The following is a 21,505-nucleotide window of genomic DNA, read 5'->3' as shown; positions in this document are numbered from 1 at the left end:
TTTTTCGAGGGCAGCAGGAGGTGCGGAAGAATTTTAGAGAAGTAACAAAGGGAATTGCAGTCTAGAGGGCTCTCCGTGGCTACAGCAGGAAGGGCAGCCAGCCGTGGGGCGGTGGGATACGGGGAAGGCTGGCCGGTCCAACCGGAGGATGTGGGCTTGTGCTGGGGCACCTGCCTCTGGCGGATGGCATTGGCCCACCACGGGCACATGAAAGAGGCTGACTTACAAGAATCCACTCCTGACAAAGCCCAGCCAGGCTGGGAGCCAACTTCCACTTTACTCTGGATATTTTCACTTTCAGGGCATCTTGTTCTGAGTCAAGATTCCTCCTTCTGAACATGGGACTTCCCAGAAGTACCACAGGCTCCTCCCGTGTATCAACTTGCCCCCAGATGTTCTGGATTTGGGCTGTTGAAGGAGTCTGCTGGCCTCTCTGGAGAAGGATGGGCATGTGGTCCCTGTGGAGCCTGCTTCTCTGGGAAGGTAAGGGGGGCCGGTGTGTGGCCCGTCCTCAGAGAGCTGGAGGTCCCTCTGCAGGGCCCCTCGCTCACCAGCCGCCTGGGCAGGGGCCCGCAACCCAAGGGAGAACCCAGGGGCTGAGGAGGGACAGGGAAGACTGAAGCAAGTTCTCGGGCAACCTTGAAGGCAGGACAGAGCCAAGCTCTGCGGGGTCCTTGGGAGGAAGGAGGTGGTAGCTGTGGCAGCGTCCCTGTCTATGACACATGAGCTGTTCCATGGCCCCGGGCAGTTACAAAGGCTGGTGGTACCCGTGGTTTGGAAAAACAGGGTTGTGAGAAGGGTGAGGGAATTCTAGTACAATCTGGGGAGAAGGAGGGCAGGGCGAGCAGGCTCGTACAAGGAAGGAGGCCTTTCCATCAGCCTGGGGGAAGCCGAGGCTGCTCCCTGCAGGTGTGTGTAAGGGAGGGGGATGTTGGGGAGGGTGGAGAGGGGGGAGCAAGCCAAACAGAGCACATGGACTTGGCATGTGGGAAGGGTGTGCTGTGGGAAGGGCGACACTTCCCTCCGTGGTGAGCAGGCAGCCCACATGCCAGGGGTCAGCCCTGCAAGGCCAGGGGGCAGGAGTCGGGGCCTGGCAAAGACGAAGCCACCTAGGTTCCCACCAGGAACTCAGAGGGACTTGGAGAGGACTTTATCCAGTGTGCCTCTCCTGGGCTCCTGGCCTCGAGGGCTCCAAAGGCCTTGAGGATTCTAACCTGTCTAACCAGGGCAGGAAATCCCTCCCAAAGAAAAAGGAATCTGTGTGGTGCACAAATCTTTCAAGTCCCTGGACGTGGAAGGCAAAAAGGGATTTTTCTGAAGGCCCCTTAATGGTAAACCAGATGAGTACCACCGATTGGGTGCACCCTCTTGTTTTGGGGGTAAGACCACGGACGGGACCAGGGTGCTGTGCTGAAGTCACAGCGTGGGTTTGCGGCCGAGTTGGGGCAGGAGAGACCCGAGGGGCCTGACTGGCATCCAGCGCCATCCTCTGTGTAGGCTGGGCCTCCACCCGCAGTAGGCTGTGCAGCAAGGCCTGATGATTAGGGCTGCAGACGGCAGTGAGATGGGCAGGGGGCTGGCTGAGTGACCCCCCCAGAACAGGGCTCGTCAAGCCCACGCCCGGCGCTCGGGCATGTCCCACACGGGCTATGCTGCTCTGTGTCCCTGAGCCCCACAGTGCCAGGTGCCAGGGGAGTCCTCGGGGCCTCCCTTCACTCAGTACAATGCGCTGAGCCTCTCCTCCGTGCTCCTCCTAAATATAGCATGGGCGTGGGGGTACGAAGAACACAAGAGGAACTTGTGGTCTCGCGTGGCAGCCCCTGACTCATCCCCGGGCCATCCCGGCCGAGGAACAAAGCACCCCAGGCTGCTGGGCCACACGGAGAAACAGTGCGGACACCGCCCGCCCCCCGACAGAGGGGGAGGTCAGGGGAGGCAGTGGGTCTCCAAGGATGAGCAGCAATTAGCCAGCAAAGGAGTCAGGGCTTCCTCCCGCTAAGGTACCGCCCACAGCCCTCAAACTCAGCATCTCCCCACCTCCCAGCCTGCTTCTCCCCCCCCCACCCCGGCTCCTCGGGATCACGGAGAATGGCATTCTGTGGGTCCCCGATACCCTCGATGCCCTTCGCCTTCGCTCCCTAGACTGCACCTCAGACCCGACCCCACTGATTACACACCGGAGTCGCTCTCAACTCCTCCTTCTTCCCCCCCTCACTCTGCAGGCCTGGGCCCTGCCCACTCCAGTGCATCCCCCACACCCCTGCCGGCACGTCTTTCTAACCAGCATCTCATCCTCTTACTCTCTTACTGAACCCTGTGCGAGGCCTCCCAGAGCTCTAAGGGTAAAGCCCACGCGTGCTTTCAGGCGGCAGGACCGGGCTCCCACCAGCTCTACAGTACAGTTTCTTACTCCCCTGTAGAGAGCGACTTTCAGTTCCGAGAACCACGAGAACCACGCGCTCCCGCCCGCCCCCCAGGCCTCCGAACGCCGTGTTCCCTCGCCCGTGCCACTTCCCCAGCCCTGCTCCACACAGCCCTCCTCCACCCGGCCTGGCCGATCCCCACTCCTCCTTCTGCTCTCAGCTTAACCATTTCTTCCCGGAGCCTCCCAAGGCCATCACCCTACCTGTGTTCTCCCAGGGTATCTTTTTCACCATCGTGGCACTTCACTTAATATGCTTTAATCACTTGCTTAGAGTCGGACTTCCTCTGTGAGCTCCAGAGCGCAGAGACAGGATTCTCCCCCTTAGGCTTTTATTCCCAGCCCCCCGCACAGTGCACCTTGCTCAGCGTGGGTGGAGGGAGTGTGGGGAGAGGGGCCCCAGCGCGCTTCGCAGCAGCTTAGCTGGGAGCGTAAGCGGTGGCGGGAGACGGGCGAGGAGCTTGGGGCCGGCAGTGATGGGGTTCTCTTCTTGCAGCACTGCTTCCCCCCAGAGCCTCCAGCGCCCAAGTGCACGGCCAGGTCGGGGGCTCTGTGCTGCTGGCAGCAGAGCGCCCTGCCGGCTTCCAAGTCCGAGAGGCCATCTGGAGATCTCTCTGGCCTTCGGAGGAGCTCCTGGCCACGTTTTTCCGGGGCTCCACAGAGACTCTGTACCGCTCCCGCTTCCTGGGCCGAGCCCAGCTCCACAGCAACCTCAGCCTGGAGCTCCAGCCTCTGGAGTCCGGAGACAGCGGCAACTTCTCTGTGCTGCTGGTGGACACGGGCGGTCGGGCCCGGACCCAGCTCCTGCAGCTCAAGGTGTACGGTGAGTGCGCCCCACACCGGCTCTCCGGCTGCCCACAAAGCGCTGGAAAGGGGTCCTGTGTCCCAGGAGCTGGGGAGGACAGGGTTCCAGAGACCTCTGGCCTCTGACCTCGCAGCTGATTCGGGACACATCTGAGAAAGCTCCCCAGGTGCTCCCAGGCAGGTGTGCTCCTGTGTGAGGCAGCCCGGCTTTGCCGCCCCACAGTCCTTGCCTGAACGCCAGCGGGGTCTTTTCTGGGCTCGGTGGCCTTGGACACAATGAGAAGCCTCCCTAGCACTCACCTTTCTCATTTATAAAATGGGCATCGTCAGTAATATTACACGTAGCTCCCCACAGAGGCAAGATGCACTGCGTTTGGGAAAGCATCAGAGACAGAGGTCTGGCCCACACTCCAAAATTCTAAGATTATAAGATGTGCCATTATTTGACAAAACATTAACAAGGAAAAAAATACTGCCAATCAAACTATGACACAATTTTTTTATTAAAAATTGAAGTATAATTGAAGCATGGAATGTTGATTTCATATTGTTTTAAAGAGTTCTTTTAGACGTATTTAGAGATTTTTAACTATATGACATTCATGGGTTCTCTCAATTATTCATTGTTGCAAAACAAACCACCCCAAAACTTACTGCCCGAAAACAGCCATTTTAATTCTCACCACCTGCGGGGTGGTGGGGCTCAGCTGGGCAGGTCTTCTGCTCCCCGTGGTTTGGCAAGATCATTCACACAGCCCCACTCGGCACCTCAGCTGGGGCGGCTGGCTTCACTGGGCACTGGCCCTTCTTTCCGGTAACTTCACCTCCACCTCCTCCAGTCACCTCCTCCACCTTCACCTCCACCACCACCTCCACCATCACCTCCACTACCACCACCACCACCTCCGCCACCACCTCCTCCACAATCACCACCTCCATCATCACCTCCACCACTACCTCCACCTCCACCATCACCTTCACCTCCTCCACCATCACTTCCACCACCACCTCCACTATCACCTCCACTACCACCTCCACCACCGCCTCCGCCATCACCTCCTCCACAATCATCACCTCCACCATCACATCCACCACCACCTCCACCTCCACCATCACCTCCACTTCCTCCACCATCACCTCCACCTTCTCCACTACCACCTCCATCTCCTCCACAATCACTACCACCACCTTCACCTCCACCACCTCCACCTCCTCCACAATCACTACCACCACCTTCACCTCCACCACCACCACCTCCTCCACCATCACCTTTACCTTCTCCACCATCACCTCCACCTCCTCCACTACCTCCACCTTCTCAACAGTCACCACCTCCACCATCACCTCCACCACCTCTACCTCCTCCACCATGACCTCCACCACCACCACCTCTACCTCCTCCACCACAGCTCCACCTTGTCCACCATCACCTCCACCACCACCTCCACCTCCTCCACCATCACCTCCTCAACCATTGTTGCCTCCACAATCACCTCTACCACCATCATCACCTCTATCTCCACCTCTACTGCCTCCCCCTCCACCGTATTTCTGCTGATCTAGGAAAAAAAATAGCCTTTTAGCTCTCGTTCATCTGCCTAATGTCTTGGAAAAGGCATGTGAGGTACCTCAAATCATTATTTCAGTAAAACCTCAGAAATTTGATAGGGCAGTGGGGAGAAAAAGGTCCAATGTTAAGAATGAAAAGTAGGAGTGACAGCTGGGAAGAGGAAGACAGTGAGGGAGAGAAAGGCAATAAATTGGGAAGGAGAGGGGACCTCCCACCACCACCACCAACCCAGGGACAGCCAGTCTGTGAGCCATTCGGGGTGCCAGTGCACCATTAGGCGTGTGTCCTGGATGCACGCAGCCCTGAACCGAGTTGCACAGCTTGGCAGGCGGAGTGTGGGCTGGATTTCAGCAGCCCTACCCTCACTGGTTGTCCCCTTAGCCCAGGGCCCTTGCACAGTGAATAACCTACACAACCATACAGGCAGCCCTGGAGCCTCTTCCTATTCTGAGTCTCAGCTGCTGCACATGTGAAATGAGGACATTGACTGTGATAATGCACGCAGCACCCACACCACTAAGCTCTAAAATGCCTTGTTCTCAGCATCTGAATTACAGATTTTAAGGAAATTGCTGTTTTATTGCTTCCAAATACATAGCATGATTAGAACTAACTGTACAACGCTGCCAAGCAGCCGTCCTTGGGAGCTCTGCTTTGACAATAGATAAGAATGATTTGAATTAGCAGATCAGCTACTAGAAATGTCAATGGGTGTTTCTACTGTGCCTGATAGTGTTTGAAAGCAGCTTGTCCTCTTAAGTAGTGTAAATATCCCCCCCCCACATACACACACGGTAATCTTTGTTTATACTATTAGTGTGCCCAGCAAATCTTTCCTTTTCCATATCACAAATCCCACCAGACTGAGCTGGCATTAATGAGGTTTTACTCTGCTTGACTCTGGAATGCTGTCAGAGACAGAGCCCTCCCGTTGTCACCAGAATGCTCTCCTGCTGGTCCCCATTGCCACAGAGACTCGGGATTGACTCATCAACCTATACAAGAAAGGAGAGCCACCGCCTGGGATGCCGGGACTCCACTGTGTTCACTGGTCCAAGTGGCTGAGCACCTAGAGAGCTAGGTTATGAAGATAACAGAACAGAACCCCCACCCCCTGGTCTCCACAGGAGCTTGGACCCTTGTAATTATTTCCTTAATTATTCAGTCAGTTATCAGTACCTGTCTTCACCAAACTATAAACTCTAATAGTCCAGAATGTGTTTGTTTTCTTGCCTGATTTAATAGGAGCCTATCACCTGTCTGACTGATATGTCATGAGGAAAGTGCTATGACAAAGGACAGACAGGAGGAGTCTTCAGAGCCTACAGTGTCAGGGAAGGCTTCATAATCAGAACAGTAAGCAATGTGCTCAAGCTGGGTCTTGAAGGGTTGGTAGGAGTTCCCTAGGAGGAAGAGAAGAGAAAGGCATACATGCACAGCTGGGCCATATGAAAGCATGCAGGATGTGGAAAAGCATGACATGCTTGGGAGAACTGGAAATTAATGAGGGTAGGTGAGTAAGACCAGCAGGAGGTTACAATTACAGAGGTTGACATCAACTATTTCATGAAGGATTTTGAATACCAGACTAAGGAATTCAGCTTCTGTCCTGTGGGCAATGGGAAACCAGACTAGGTTCTGGAGCAAGAGTGGGCTAGTCAGAGGTGACCTCTAACCCTGCATGGATCCCAGGGCTGGCACGGTATGCCCTGCCCAGCATCACTATAACCCATGCCCGCTCTACTGTTCTTGCCTAGATGCAGTGCCCAGACCCGTGGTACAAGTATTCATCGCTGTATCAGGGGACGCTCAGCCACCCAAGACCTGCCAGGTGTTCCTGTCCTGTCGGGCCCCCAACATCAGTGACATAACCTATAGCTGGCGACGGGAGGGGACCATTGACTTTGGTATTGAACCAAGCGGCCTGTTCACGGATGGACAGGTGCTGAGGGTTTCACTGGGACCAGGAGACAAGAGTGTGGCGTATTCCTGCATTGTCTCTAACCCTGTCAGCTGGGACTTGGCCACCGTCACCCCTTGGGAGAGCTGCCATCGCAAGGCAGGTATGGCAAGGGCCAGGGGTCAGTGGTTGAGGGATTGTTAAGCATCAAACCCCCCTCTGACCCTGCCCCCTGCATGTCCAGCCCCAGGACAGTCCTCCTACAAAGATGTGCTGCTGGTGGTCGTGCCCATCTCCCTGCTCCTGACCCTGGCTGGTCTCCTCTCTGCCTGGCACTACTACTGCTCAGGTAGGAGTCCTGCAGGTGCCAGAGGTGTGTGGAGGAGGGGGACCTACTGCGGAGGAGAGCAGGGTTGGACCTTCTCTCTTTTAGGCCTCGGATGGTCTGCCCTCCTTACCTCTGCACCTCATCTCCTGACTCATACTCTGGTCTCCAATCAGACTGAACTATGTGAAGCTTCATTTGCAGTTCTTCAAACGAACTCTTGTCTTATATAACTCTTCAGGCCTTTGCACGTGCCACTCTCCCTATCTGGACCACACTTTCCTTGGTTTCCCACCCAGTCCCCCTTCTTCGTGTGACTATCTCCTCCACAATCTCCCAGGTGCACCTGCTCCAGGAAGCCTTGCTGATCTCCTCCCCTGGCCTGGGTGGGGTGGGTGTACTTCTTTTAATCTCCATTGCTTATCCTAGTCACGGTGCTCACTGCACTTACTCTCCCACTGAATTCTCGGCCCCTTAAGGCAAAGACTGCCTTACCACCGGGCATCTAGCAATGGTTCCTGGGACAGCACTGGTACGGATAAAGGTTTGCTGAGTGGAAGCCTAGATGAATCCCAACCCCTTCTTGCCTAGCATTCCTAGGAAATGCTCTCTGAGGGAAGCACCTTTCTGGCTAGGGGCTGATAAGGCCTCCTTCTCAAGGAGAAGAGAGCAGGAGAAACTCAGAGGTGTGGCTGGATTCTGGGCCATCCCTCTAGCTCAGCCCCTGCCTCGACCCCAGGATGCCCTGCCCCTGATAGAAACACCCCACAGACCTGGGCTTTGTGGGGATGTCCACCCCAGGCTTTCTGGGATGGCTTCAGGTCTAGCCAAGGATGCTAAGATTCCAAACATCAGAGGAGTAACCTTTCTGATCTCTTTGCCAGGGAAAAAGCAGAAGGACATCTGTATTGACAGAGTGGCTCCAGAGACAGAGAACCCCGTTGTGTAGGGTCTGCCATGGAGGAGGATATAAACTGCTGCCTGGACCATCAGGAAGCCCACTGCCTAAGCACATGATGCTCTGGAACATAGTTGGTGTCTGGAAACCACCACGGCCCTCGTACTTCCCATGAGACTCCTGTCCCACCTCCAGGAGCAGCCGAGACAGCTGTTGTGCTGGGAGCCGCCAGACAGAAAACACTAGCACAACCTTCCACATCCCCCCTCCCCCGCTCCTGGCTCTGCCTGGGGCAAGATAACAGACCATCCCCTCAAAGATGCTGGAAGTTCTCCAGGATCCACAGGGACTTTGATGGTCCAGGGCATTCACCAACCCCACCACCCCCACCACTGCTCATGAAGTATTGTTGTAGACAGAATCTGTCTCCTCCAAGTCCATTGGTTGAAGTCCTAACCCCCAATATCTCAGAATATGACTGTATTTGGAAAAAGGACTTCAAAGAGAAAATTAAAATTACATGAGGTCATTGGGATGGGCCCTAATCCCATATGACTTGTGTCCTTATAAAAGAGGGAGAGACACCAGGGATTCACCCACAGAGAAAAGGTCATGGAAGGACACAGAGAGAGAGAAGACATCTACAAGCCAAGGAGAGGGCCTCAGAAGAAACTAAACCTGCTGACACCTTGGTCTTGTGCTTTTAGCATCCAAGACTATGAGAAAATAAATTTCTGTTGTTTAAGCCACTCACTCTGTGGGGTCTTGTTATGGCAGCCCTAGCAGACCAATGCAAGTATCGACTAACTGGCACCAAAGGATTGCCTCCAGTCTGGGTCCCAGAATGTAAAAGACATTAGACATTTGAACTAACAGAGAAACTCTGAATCACCCACTTCCAGCTCTGGCCCCAGCCCAGCCCCTGTAGTTTGAGACCCTGATGTTTCCTGATGTCCGAGGCATTATCATAAGAAAAGATCTAGAAACAGATGAAGGTGAGAGATGGGGGACAGGGGATTCTCTTTCCAGCGTGAAGGACTGTCAGGTCATCTGAGTTCATGGCTGGCTGGGTCAAAACAGAGGGAGTGTGGTGGGGGAGAATGGAATGGGGAGGATCCGAGTGGTGGCCTTGGGCCACAACACGTGGGACCTTGTGGTCTTCACAACACATGTGCCTGGGGTTAGGGTAGCCAGGAGCACCCCTGTATGTTTGGGAGTCAGATTCTTCCCATGACTACCTTTACACCATTATTTCCAGTTGGCACATAGTCAGACCAGAATCCTGTCCCTCTGTTTTCGCTTTTCTCTGTTTTCATTAAATTTTCCTTGAGCCTTTGTACCTGTCCTCTGGGCAAAGCGAGAGCTGATAGGACGTCGGGGTCAGGGGACATGATGTCAGAGAGAATGGAGAGGGGGCATAGCAAAAGGCAAGGCTGAGACAGACATATTTATTTTCATCAGTAGGGACAGGAATACCCAGTGCCTTGTTTAAAAAAATATATATTTTTTTGCAGGGCACCTGGGTGGCTCAGTTGATTAAGCATCTGCCTTCAGCCCAGGTCATGATCCCAGGGTCCTGGGATCGAGCCCCGCATCGGGTTCCCTGCTCAGCGGGGAGTCTGCTTCTCCCTCTCCCCCTGCCCTCTGCTTGCGCTCATGCACGCATTCTCTCTCTCTCTCTCTCTCGCTCTCTCTCTCTCAAATAAATAATCTTTTTAAAAAAATTTTCTGCAAATGACATCTCTGGGAAATCTTCCATTTTTGTTAAGAAGTGACACCTGTTTGGTTATTCAGCACTTGGTTAGTTACTGGTCTTCAGGGCAAGCACCATCTCCTTCCAGATTTGACTCCATGGCTCCCCACATCTTTTCTGCATGCAGCACGAAAACTCAAGTGTCAAGAAGAGAATAACCCACACGGCGAAAAGTCTAGAGACCTTATCATATGAAAAATGATTAAAGAAACTGGTCATATTGAGCCTAGAACAAAAGACTCGGAAGGTCCCCCGTTGTTTGAAGGGCTGTCACGTAGCCAGATTGTGTAACTGAGGCCACTGGAGTATGGCCCTGAGAGGCAGACAATGACTCACATGAGTAATAGGATCTTAAAGCTGGAAGGAAACCTTGTGGTTTCTCAGTTCAAGTTTTTCATTTCTCAGGTGGAAAGCCGAGGCCCAAAGAGATTGTTACTCCCTAGAATTACATAACTGGTCCATGGCAGAGGCAGAATTAGCTGGAGGTTTATCTCATCCGTCCAGTCCCGTCCCCTGCACCATTCCACCAGGGAGAACTTTCTGACAAACAGAGGAAGCCCGACATGAGGTGAGCTGTTTCAGTGAATGTGCTTAAGCTGAAACCATCTCAGAGCGGTATTACAGACTAGAGACTTTTCCTATTAGGTGGGCAGTTGCATTAGATCAGGAGTGACAAATATGCGGTACATGTACACAGACTTCCGCCCTCCGGGACCGTGTCAGGCACGGAGGAATAATGATGACACACTGAGTCCGCAGGCAGCATGACGCTCAAGTGACTCGGGCCGATTAATTGAGGTTGGGAGCCAAGACAAAACCTATTAGCCATTCCTGCCCTAGACGACCCGTAAGATCCTCCCCACATCACAAACGAATTATAAAGTAAAGATGGAAAGAATGAGTGGACCGTGGAATAAAAGAGGCCAATGAAAGGAGTCGACTCGTGTGTCAGAAACACGCCAGCTTCCTGCAAACGAGACTTCTTCAGCCCCCTTTCCTCTGCCCTTTCCTCAGTGTGCGGCTCGGGGATGCATCAGAACTGAAAAGAAAGAGAGATCGGCAGAAAAGAGTAATACCACTGCCAGGGAAGCACAAAACAACAGGACTTGAGCCAAAAAAGTCAATATCATACATTTGGCCGTTTAAACAATACTGTTCTTCAGAATATCTAAGAATAATGTGAAAACCCTGGCATCAGAGTTCTTTGGATGCAAAGAACAGAAACCAACTCTGGTTTTAACTAAAGCAAAAGAAGGAAATGTTTAGGAAGTTGTAGGTAGCTCAGTGTCTTCGTCAGGTCAGGCAGGTGTAAAAAAATACTGTAGTCCGGGTGGCTTCTAAACAACAGAAGTTTATTTCTCGTGGTTCTGGAAGCTGGGAAGTCCCAGATCAAGGCGCCAGCAGATTTGGAATCTGGTGAGAGCCGGCTTCTTGGTTCATGGATGGACGGCCAGCTTCCCGCTGTGTCCTCACGGGGCGGCGGGAGGGTGAGCGAGCTCTCTGGGGTCTCTTCTCTAAGGGCACTCCTCCCACTCACGAGGCTCCACCCTCAGGACCTCATCTCCTCAAAGGCTCCACCTCCAAATGCCCTCACTTTGGGAATTAGGTTTCAGTCTATTAATTTGGTGGGGAGGGGACAAAAACATTCAGTCTATAGCACTCTGAGAACCAAAGAAAACACTGATGAACTGGGCCTCAGAAGGGACAAAGCCAGGAGGCCCTGGGGATGCAGGTCTTGGGACAACCTCCTCAGGGCCACCATGGAATAAATCTGTTCTGTTTCTGTTCCCATGTGGCTCCCTGAAGATTAAAATTCCCAACAAACAGATAGAGCTTGATCAGCCTAGCTGGGGTCAAGGATCCTCCCTCTAGGGGATGGAGAAGAGTTACATCTTGTCAGAAGGAGTATTGGTTTAACAAAATAAAGGATAAAAAAGCAGTGTGAACAGGAATCGGTAGGGAAGGAAATGCATTTATCTGTTCATTCAGGAAGCACTGACTGCTCACCTGCTGATCCCCCAGTACACCGGGCCCGACTGGGATGCAGGGAAGTCTGAATCGTGGCATCCCCAGCCCTGCCCTCAAAGAGTTCACAGCCTAGTGGGGAAGCAACGTGTCAACAACCATAATACGGCCCCCAGTGTGTCTCAAAGGCTTCTTCTGGCCTGTGAGAACTGTGTCCCCAAGGAGGGCCAGTCAGGTCCCCAAAGGAAGCGGAGAAAGGGACAGAGACTCTGGCTGGGAGCAAAGCTTCAGTGGGCAGGGATGGAAGAAGGTATGGCCGGTAGATTCGTGGGACAGGTGTCCCAGAGCAGCATCAGGGTCTGGGGTCACTGTGTTCCCAGGCTGGCAGGTTGTCCTTAGGCTCCCCTCCAGGTAGAACAGAAAAGGGACGGCAGTCGGGAGGAGACGGAGAGCCCTCACCTATGACTCACGCAGGAGGGAGTCGAACACCAAAGGCCAGAGTTACCAGCTAGAGCCTCAGCCAACTCCGGGGAGCAGTCACTGGAAAGTCTTCTGGGGGTTGTGTGTGATGAGGACAGATAGAGCAGGATGTCTGTCGGTCCATTCCCTGTCCAGTTATTCCCAGAGGCCGTGAGCACAGAGAGTATCCCCCTTCCACCAAGGCAAGACCGCCGCTGCCTTGGGTCTGTACCGCAGGGCCTGCTGGGACTCTCCTCCACAGGCAATGGGCCAAGGCTGTGGCCACCTGGAGCTCACTCTTGCCCTTCTAGAACACGCTCCGGGAATCCAGAATCCTGGAATTCCCTGTCCAAACGGGAATCTGGGACTTGTACAAGCCCCTTTGCCGCGTTCGTCCTCCCAAAGATGGACCAAAGTGCCTGTATGTGCACCCATACGTCTGAGGGTAGCTAAGAGGGGGGCTTTGGCGGTCAGTGCGGAGCTCAGACATGGAGCTCATGCTCTCTCCTCTCTCTGTGTCTCACAGAGAGAGAACAGAGCGTGTGAGAGAGGACACGAGTAGTGGGGAGGGGCAGAGGGAGAAGGAGACTCCCCCCGCTGAGCAGAGAGGCTCGACCAGGACCCCGGGATCATGACCTGAGCCGATGGCAGACGCTCAACCACTCAACCGACTGAGCTTCCCAGGCGCCCCAATAAATAAAACCTTTAAAAAAACCAAATACACACAACGTTTAATTAAAACTGTGTTAAGCTCTATGGAGGAGAAGAAGCGAAAACTGCAAGCAAGAATGACGAGGGGGAAAAGTGGGCAACAGTGCAGGGCAACACACGGGGTGTCTCTGAGGAAGGGCCTAGGCGGAGGCCCGCGGGGACGGGAGTCGCCGAGCAGAGTGGGGAGGCCTGGCGTGCTGAGGACCGGGCCGCCTGAGAGCCCCTCTGGAAAGCTCCTGGCTTAGAGGAGGGTCTGCAGGAAGGTCCCCCGCGGCCGGAGGGTGACCAGAAGGAGCTCGCTGGGAGGAGGCAAGGGCAGAGGTCAGCCCATGTGGGGTCTGGTAGGACACGGTAAGATTGAAAATTTAATTCCAACGTAAAAGGAGGCCACTGCAGAGTTGTAAGAAGGGAAACGACAGGACCAGACTTGCATGTTTAAAAGCTCACTCGGGCAGCCTCACAGAGAACGTCTGGAGCAGGACAGCAGAAAGCTGAGCTTGGGCAGTGGCCCCAGGGACATGGAGACAGACCCGGATAGCTCGGCTATGGGGAGGGTCAGGGAGGACACCCTCCCCACGGCTGCGGCATCCTGAGTCCTGCCTGGATCGCCCAGGTGGAGCCCCCAGTGCTGCTCCGGAGAGCCTTTCCCTGCGAAGGGACAGCGTCATGCTCAGACACCGCAACCGTCCAGCACGGGCTAAGTCGCACCAGCCAGGTCAAGGCCATGGGGTGCTCAGGACATCAAGAGGACTTGCCTCAGGGTCAGGCTGGCTGGTGGAAGGAGAGTCTGGTGTGCCTTGGCCATGGTAGGGAGGGGGCAGCCACGAGCTGGAGTCGGGGTGAAGCAGGGAATATCTGGCTGCACAGCGACTCCGGGCTGGAAATATCCCGTTTCCTCTTGAGGGGTCAATGAGTTGCCTAAGGGAGGGGAGGGCCGGCAGAGAGTCAGGGGTACGTGAGTCAGGGCCTTGGGGGGGTGCTCGTAGGCAGAGGAGGGTACTGGCGGTCTGCTGTGGTCCATCCCTTGGAGCCGTGGCCATCTGGCCACCACTGACCCTGGTGGACATCCTAACCCCGCACACACAGCCTCCTGTGAGGTTGTCCAACCACCCAGTTTGAAGGACACGCAAACATCCCATCACCAAGTTGTCTCTGCCTCAGGGACCAGCATAGCCTCGATAATGCCATGAGATCAGCGCCTCCTTCCTGGTCCCCCACACCACCGAGAAGAGGAATGTCCTGTCCTGCCCGGGTCGGGAGGCAGGGGAAGGTGGAGAGGAAGCTGGAGTCCTGGAGGGATGAGGCCTCACTGGACAGTTTTCAGCAAAAGAAATGAGGTTCCTCAGCCTGCAGGATGGAGGAGGGAACACCCCCCTCACAGGCACCCCTACCCCTCTCTGGCCAGCATCCCAGCTGACACGCGTACCTCGCCTCCCCTCTCCCCTGCGAGGGCCTTATGATGGAAATGGCTCGGCAACCCGACCCGCACCTTCCATCCCAGGTGGTAGGCTGTCCCCTGAACCTGACACAGTCATGCTCTCTGCCTCTTTTTCCAGGCTCTTCCCGTACCTCCTAGGGAGAATATAGCCCTGTATCCATCTTGTTCTCCAGTCCAAGCTCTGAAGCCAGCCCCAGGACCTTCCCCTCAAGTGACCTCAGAGCACCCACTGTCCCAGCCTTGCAAGAAGCTGAATCAACTGTCATGAGCGTTATTCTTTAATTTTTCCAAATGGGGTTAATGGTGTCCCTGGGGAGCCTGGGAGCTCCTGGAAGGGTCAGATTGAATACCACCTCCCACCAACAACACACGGGAAGTGTGTGGCCAAAATACACTTGTGAACAAAGTGGTTAATGCGGGGGGGGGGGGGCGGCGCATGCAGGTGGACAGTAGGGGCTGTTCTTCAGACATCCCCTCCGCTGAGGAAGCCGGGAGTCTCAGGGTGGGAGATTTTCTTTTTTTTTTTTTTTAAAGATTTTATTTATTTATTTGACAGAGAGAGAGAGACAGCGAGAGCAGGAACAGGAGCAGGGAGAGTGGGAGAGGGAGAAGCAGGCCTCCTACAGAGCAGGGAGCCCGATGTGGGACTCGATCCCAGGACCCTGGGATCATGACCCGAGCCGAAGGCAGACGCTTAACGACTGAGCCACCCAGGCGCCCTGGGTGGGAGATTTTCTATCTGGATGGCCCCCTTGAGGCGGCAGCATCCCGTGGCTGGGCTCAGACCACCTTCTGGGCCTCTGGGGGAGCTCGCAGCCACTCAGGAGGAGACAGGCTGCTCTGCATCACTTCCCACCCCCTCGGGGGCCCTGGGCAGGGCTTTACCTCCCCTCGCTGCAGCTTGCCGGTCTCCCCCCAGCCTCTTGAAATCTTTGAAACAAAATGTATGGCATGCCTCCTAACTGCCTGGCATTGTTGGCATCTTAGGTCCATGAGTGAGTAAAACATAGATCCCCACCCCCGTGGAGCTGACGGGTGGGGGTGTCAGTTAGCAAAACCATGACAGCATGGTAGCAGGGGTGCATCTTCTGGGTTAAAGAACAATAGAGGGGTAGAGCCATCAGGAGCGTGGGCAGCAGGGCCCTCCAACCCTAACTAAGACTCCATGAGACAGTTGAACAGACTTGAAAGAGGTGACGAGTTAGCCATTGGGAAATCTGGAGGGAAGCCATTCTGGGCAAAGAGACCGCGTGGGCTGAGCCCCTGCCAGTGTTCCAGAAGCTAGAGCCAGTGTGGATCCAGGGGAGAGGGCCACGGGGAGAAGGGCCGTAGGCTTGGTCCCTGCGGCACCGTGCAAGGTCGGGAGGACCAGTGGAAGGACGTCGGCCTTGGCTCTGAGTAAAATGGGAAGCCGTTTCAGCATTCTGAGCAGAAGAATGGTCTAAGTGTGACTTTGGCTTCTTTGCTGAGGATGAGGTGTAGGTGGGTGAGGGAGGAAGCAGGGGGCCCGGCTGGGACACTGTCGCCGTCACCCAGGCTGGGAGCCTGAAGGAGGTGAGGAGGGTCGGACTCTGGTACTCTGAAGGTAGAGCCAGCTGGACTTCTGACAGGTGGGATGTGTGGGGGAGCGGAGCGGGAGGAACAGCGCTGCCCTCAAGTGCAGGGGCAAGGCGGTGCGGGAGCAGATGGAGGAAGGTCAGGGCAGCGTTGGGGAGCCCGTTGGCCAAAGTCAGGGAGCACAGTGACTGGTCCGGGAGAGCTGGGCCCGGCGCCCTAGCCCGGAAGCCTGGAGCAGCCATCGGCGCTCCCCAGGTCCTACCTGACTTGCTGCTTAGCTGGTGGGTAATTTTCACTTTGAGGAAGATGTGGGGGGATTTGTGTGACTTCTTCCATCACATGCCTCTGAGGCGATCACAGCTGTTGGTTGCTGGTGGCATCCCAAGTTGGGGGAGAAGTATCTAATACAGTCTTCATCCATCACACTAATTTTAGGGAAGGTCAGCTCGGGGAGAGATTCTGAGCTCTCGCAGGGAGTAGATACTGAGAAAGGAGGTGGCCCGGCTCTGCCCTTAGTGGAAGCTTCGTCTGATGGAGATGGGAGGGTAGCAGGACACTCCAGGACAGTTCAAGGATAACAAAGTCAACACCATTTCCCCTTCTCTGGGAGCACAATAGAGCCTGGGATAGTAGAACAAGATATGGTCAGTCTGTCTCGAAAGACCTATGCAGGCTGAGAAAAAGGATGAGAGAGAGAGAGAGAGAGAGAGAGAGACGGTTCGAGAGAGAGAGGAGAAACAGGGGGGAGAGAGAGAGAAGGAGAGGGGGGGGAGAGAGAGACTGGGGGGAGGTAGGGAGAGAATGGGGGAAGGAAGGAGAAAGGGAAAGGAGGGGAGGGGACCGGGAAAGAGGAGGAAGCAGGGGGAGCACTGAGGCCAGGTCGGGGCTGGGGGTGGAGGCGGCGGGTTGGGAGTCTGCAGAGTCAAGGAGCGTACTGAGGCCAGTCATGACGAGTTGGGGCCACAGGCTTCGGGGTGGCCTCCCAGCAGGAGAGGAGGAGGAACACAAGACCAGGGGATGCCCATGGGGACCGACAGGTGGAGACAGGCAGGAAGTGGGACCTGTCCTGAGCTGAAGGAGCTCGGTTCTAAGACGGAACTGATTCTCCCCAAAAATGTTTAAGAAAATCTCTGTGGCCCCTGCTGGGAGGGTCCCTCCTCGGCTTTGGGCGGGGAGTGGAGACCCCTCAGCAGAGACCGCACACCTGGGAGACGCTGTGGAGGTCAGTGCTCCAGGCGCCAGATCGGGCCTGAGGACTGGCAGCTGAGAGCAAGTGGGTAGACAAGAAAGAGTCTTGTCTCTTTCAGGGACGGCACGCCCTGGTCGGGGGAGGTGGCCCTGAGGATCTGGGCAGCCTGTCCCCAGGCCTGACTCTGGGTCCCTGCTGAACTTGTGTTTCTGGTGCTTCCTGTTATTATTAGCATCGCTATTACTAATGAGGATTGTCATCAATATTAATACATGCACGTGGATTCCTGGTTCTCCTCCTACTTCCCTATTTGCTGCTTGCTGGCTCCTCACTTCTTCCCCCAGATGGGAAGTCACCTCCAAATTCAATCCCGAGGCTTCACTCATTCCATCTCCCTCCCTGCGGGCCTGCCACTGCCCCAGCCCCCACCCCTGTGCAGTTAGATGTCCGCCCGCAAGCCTGCCCTCTTGCCGTATGAAATGCCATACTGAGGGCTGGGGGCCTGGGGAGCAACCATTTGCAGAGCCCCAGCGATGTACCGGGCTCTGTAATAAGCATTCATACAAAATAGCCCTGTTACTATTTCATTTTACAGAGGAAAAAGCTGAGGCTTTGGGGCTTATTACATAACTATGAACTCAGGTCTGTCTGTCTCCAGAACTAAGGTATTTTCCCTTGCATGTGTGAACGTGACTAACCCACACATATTTATTACAAGTTTTCTTCCCCTCACCTTTCCTTCTTTCTTCCCCAAGACACCCACCATGGGTCCATCATCACCGTGGACTCAGCCCCTCAGCCCCTAGAGTCTCCCCATCCCCCTCCACTCTGTTTTCTGACTTGGTCAAGGGCTTCAGTCCCCTCCCAGGCACGCAGTGTCCCACCCTGTCCTCCTAAAACGCATGCAGGAAGGCCACTGCGGGGCGGCACCTGGCTGTCTTGTCCACGCCTCACTAGCCCGCACAGCGACCGCCCCCGAGCGCCCCCAGCTTTACCCAGAGCGACACCATCCCACCTCGCCTGCATGGTCCCACTTCCCTCTAGGCTCTGTGCCTTCTGCATGTCCCTCCTGATCTAACTGCAAGGAACTGACCGGAATGGGTTTTGGTCCACACCCCAGGAATAAACGAGAGATCGCTGCAGAGAGGCTTGGTGCCGAGGGTAAACTGCAAGCAGGGCTTTCCCAGGACATTCTAGGGAAGCACAGGAGACAAGGCTAAAGTTCGGACCAGTCCCCTACCTCCAGACAGTGATTGTGTAATTCTCAAAAACCCCTGGTTTCCAGGGAGGCAGGAAAAACCACCACCCCCTCCCAGAGTCACCACCAGAGTCTGTGGGCCCAGAGCAATCACAATGTAATTGGGCAGCATGATGCTGAAACTTACTCTAATGGAAACCCAGCGAAGAAAATTCATTGGGATTCCATGCTTCTCAGGTCTTAAGAATTGGGGGCTTAAAAGAGGATGACTAGAGCATCACTTCCTAAAACCTGGAGAGACTCAGGAGGAACTGAGTCAGGAGGGACTCGGTGTCTCCCGAATAGATTTCCCAGGGTATGCTGGGAGACGAAGTCACGGGAATTCTGTGGTCACCCTGATGGTGACCAGGGACACATAAATGATCTACTTTTCCAGTGAGCAGAGGAGCTAGAATTCCACTCTGGCAAGGCTGGAGAGGCACACAGAAAGCAGCCCTGGGAAGCAGAAGGGAGACAAGAGATTTTTGTGCTGCTAATATCTCCACGGAAAAACAGCGAAGCATCAGGACTGTACTTGGGATTCCCTCTCCTGAGGCAGCATCTGTGCGCACAGCCGTGTGCTTGCCGGGTGACATGGCCCACCCAAAATTTACCAGCCCGTTGTTAAATGCAGCCATTACTAAAAATTAATTTCTATAAATTTACAGTTAAATTACATTAAAACAAAAGAGATAAGTACTCAAAACTCATCACTTCCTAAGTATTTTACTAAGGTTCCCTTTTTTTGAGAGAGAGAGAGCGCACGCGTGTGCAGTGGGCGGGGAGGGGGGGACTGAGAGAGAGGGAGAGAGAATCTTAAGCAGACTTCACACTCAGCACGGAGCCTGACGTGGGGCTCGATCCCACAGCCCTGAGATCATGACCTGAGCTGAAATCAAGAGTCGGATGCTTACCTGACCAAGCCACCCAGGTGCCCTACTAAGGTTCACTATTGTCTCGGTGCTGGAGGTCATTTACTTCCGTGGAACCTGTTTCGTGGAACTAGTCTACGGTGGCGTCCTGTGGCACGCTGCTCCCAGTCCGCGCCAGGGCGTCATGTCCTAGCTGGAAACCAGCCCCGCTGGGAGTGCGCGCATCTCAGAAAGGGCAAATGCTACAAATCAGGGCTTCCCGCCCCCCCGCCCCAGCCACCGTTACACATTCACCACCACAAGTGTTCTCCCCCAACACTGACAAGGGGTTCATGAAGGACAAAGAAGAGACTAAGGTGCCCCTAGAGCAAAATGGCAGGAGCAGAACCACCTCTCCCACCCGCCACGGAGGTGAGCGAGTGCTGTGGGACTGACTGAGAGCCCGCCTGGGGTTTAGGAACTTCCCCGGGTACACTGGGTCACCCTACTGGAAGTCGTTTCCAGAGCCTCTCTAAAATCTCTCTTACTGCTTCATAATGAGGTTTTCTTGCCAGACCTCGCTGTTCTCAGCCCTCAACGAAGGCTGCCTGAGCATGGCTCCCTGGTTCCCGGAACGGGGAAGATGATGTCATTCAACAGAACCTCTACAGCCAGCTGGCTGTCAGTCCATCCCTCACCGCCTTCCAGGAGGCTGAGCTGGAGGCTCCTCAGACTGGGAGGGCCCTCCCCAAGTCATCCTGTGCAGGCTCCTGCCTTAGGGAAGAAGTGTGCCAGGCCCTGTGCCCGCCAAAGGTGTAACTCTATCTGCAAGCAAGTCATCCTATAGATGCTCACTGATGTGTCCAAACGCAACGAGGGGATGCATGATTCCTGCAGTCCTCTGCTCTCCTCACCACTCGATCCCCTTACCCCCTGTACCCCACCCATCCCCAAGAACCCACCCCCACCCCCAAGGCTTTTGTCCCTGGCTCCCTCAGTCCCACCACTGTCTCTCCTTTCTCTTCCCAAGCTCGAGCAAGACAGAGCCAGCCATGCCCGCACCCTCTGGCCAATACCCAAGCCAACCAGAGGGCTTTGTAGTTGCATATAACCAAGCAGGGTTTCAGGGCTTTCTCAGTTTAGAAACATGGAACCCAGGTAAGTTGGGGTCCATCCACACCCCACACTTCATGCAGTCCCAGGGTGGGAGCAGGGAGCATTAGGAAGCCTCCCAGGGAAGAGGCAAAGAGAAGGAAATGCCTGGGCTCTCAACAGGCAGGTGGCTGGGCAGAGGCAGGTAGAACTGTGTTCTTCAGAAGACCCTCAGCCCCTAGACCGGACACACTCCCGGCTGTTGCCTGTTGCAGCCATCCTGTGCAGAGTCCAACCACTTGGTCCCCCAGAGGCAGCTGACTTGGAAATGTGACGCTTAGGGCTCCCTGAGAGTAGAACTTGGACCAGGGGATAAAAGCTCTAGGGAATAAAAACTGGGTTCAATAGAAGAAATCTCTCTCTGACAGAGGCCGAATGGACTGCTTTGGGAGATAGCCAGATGCCAGTGGAGGTACCCAAGAGGTTGGAGGATCCTTTGTCAGGAATGCTGTAGAAGGAATTCAGCTATCAGAGAAACAGCCTGATCTCCTAGAGTCAAACATGCCTGGATCAACACCTGCATTATTACTACCTTTGTGGCCTTGGCCAAGATATCTATCCCTCAAGCCCTGGTTTCTTCATCTGCACATGGGACATTGCACGACATCATACGACTAGAGCAAGGATTAAAGAAGACAAAAATATTGGAAAGCACCTGGCACTTAATGGGTTCCCAATAAATGTCCATCCCCTTTCCATTAAAGGGGGGGCCGGCTGGGGGAGGTTACACTGGATGCCCTCGAAGGTCTTCTACCGCAGAGTGTGGCTCTGAAACCCTTCCTGGCAGTTGAGAAGGAAGGCATACGCCCGGGAGAGATGAGGAAGGAGGAGGAGGAAGAAGAGTGCGGAGGATGGCTGGGAACCTTCGGGGAGGTCATCCCGGTCAGTCCCGCGGTTCCCCTCCTCTGCCTTCCGGAATGGGAGGGGAAAGCGGGACGTACGGTGCAGTTGCCCCAGCTACCCCTTCCAGCCCGCCCACCGCCCGCCGCCCGCCCCAGGTGGGAGGGAGGAACCGGCGGAAGCAGCGGCCGGCGGGGAGGCCCGCGTCCCCGGCCCCGCGCCGCCCCTCGGCGGAACCACAGCCAGCAGTCTGAGGTCTTACAGGTGCTTTATTGTGCTAACACCGCGCCTGGGAGCTCCGATCTCTCGCGCCACCGGCCAGTCCGAACCCGCACCCACTCCCCGGCCCCGGGGCCCTCCGCCTCCGGCCTCGACCGCGCTCGGCGCTCCCCGCCCCTCCCTCCCGCTCCCGGCCCCCGCGCCCCTCCCGCCCC

The 21,505-nt window shown here is 55.2% G+C and overlaps 1 protein-coding gene across 2 annotated transcripts; it reads left to right on the top strand.

Moving 5' to 3' along the window:
- Positions 1-330: 330 nt before the first annotated feature.
- Positions 331-8,820, top strand: SLAMF8 (SLAM family member 8). 2 transcript variants are annotated; one of them, XM_032397247.1, is made up of 5 exons: positions 331-483; positions 2,919-3,245; positions 6,554-6,859; positions 6,941-7,045; positions 7,906-8,820. In XM_032397247.1, the coding sequence occupies exons 1-5, from the start codon at positions 339-341 to the stop codon at positions 7,968-7,970; spliced, it is 948 nt and encodes a 315-aa protein (XP_032253138.1). In that variant the 5' UTR covers positions 331-338; the 3' UTR covers positions 7,971-8,820. The 2 variants fall into 2 exon arrangements, with proteins under 2 accessions (XP_032253138.1, XP_032253139.1); XM_032397248.1 differs by lacking the exon at positions 6,941-7,045.
- The last annotated feature ends 12,685 nt before the right edge of the window (positions 8,821-21,505 follow it).

Source organism: Phoca vitulina, unplaced genomic scaffold, assembly GCF_004348235.1.
Source record: "Phoca vitulina isolate PV1807 unplaced genomic scaffold, GSC_HSeal_1.0 scaffold97, whole genome shotgun sequence".
Taxonomy (NCBI): Eukaryota; Metazoa; Chordata; class Mammalia; order Carnivora; family Phocidae; genus Phoca; species Phoca vitulina.
This window is presented reverse-complemented; position numbering and strand designations above follow the sequence as displayed.

What these genes read in the sequence shown, in the direction of transcription:
- SLAMF8 (XM_032397247.1), top strand. Translation starts at nt 339, where the DNA reads ATGGGACTTCCCAGAAGTACCACAGGCTCCTCCCGTGTATCAACTTGC. An exon ending in GAGCCTGCTTCTCTGGGAAG is followed by an intron (nt 484 to 2,918) that starts GTAAGGGGGGCC and finishes CTCTTCTTGCAG; the next exon opens with CACTGCTTCCCCCCAGAGCC. An exon ending in CTGGCACTACTACTGCTCAG is followed by an intron (nt 7,046 to 7,905) that starts GTAGGAGTCCTG and finishes TCTCTTTGCCAG; the next exon opens with GGAAAAAGCAGAAGGACATC.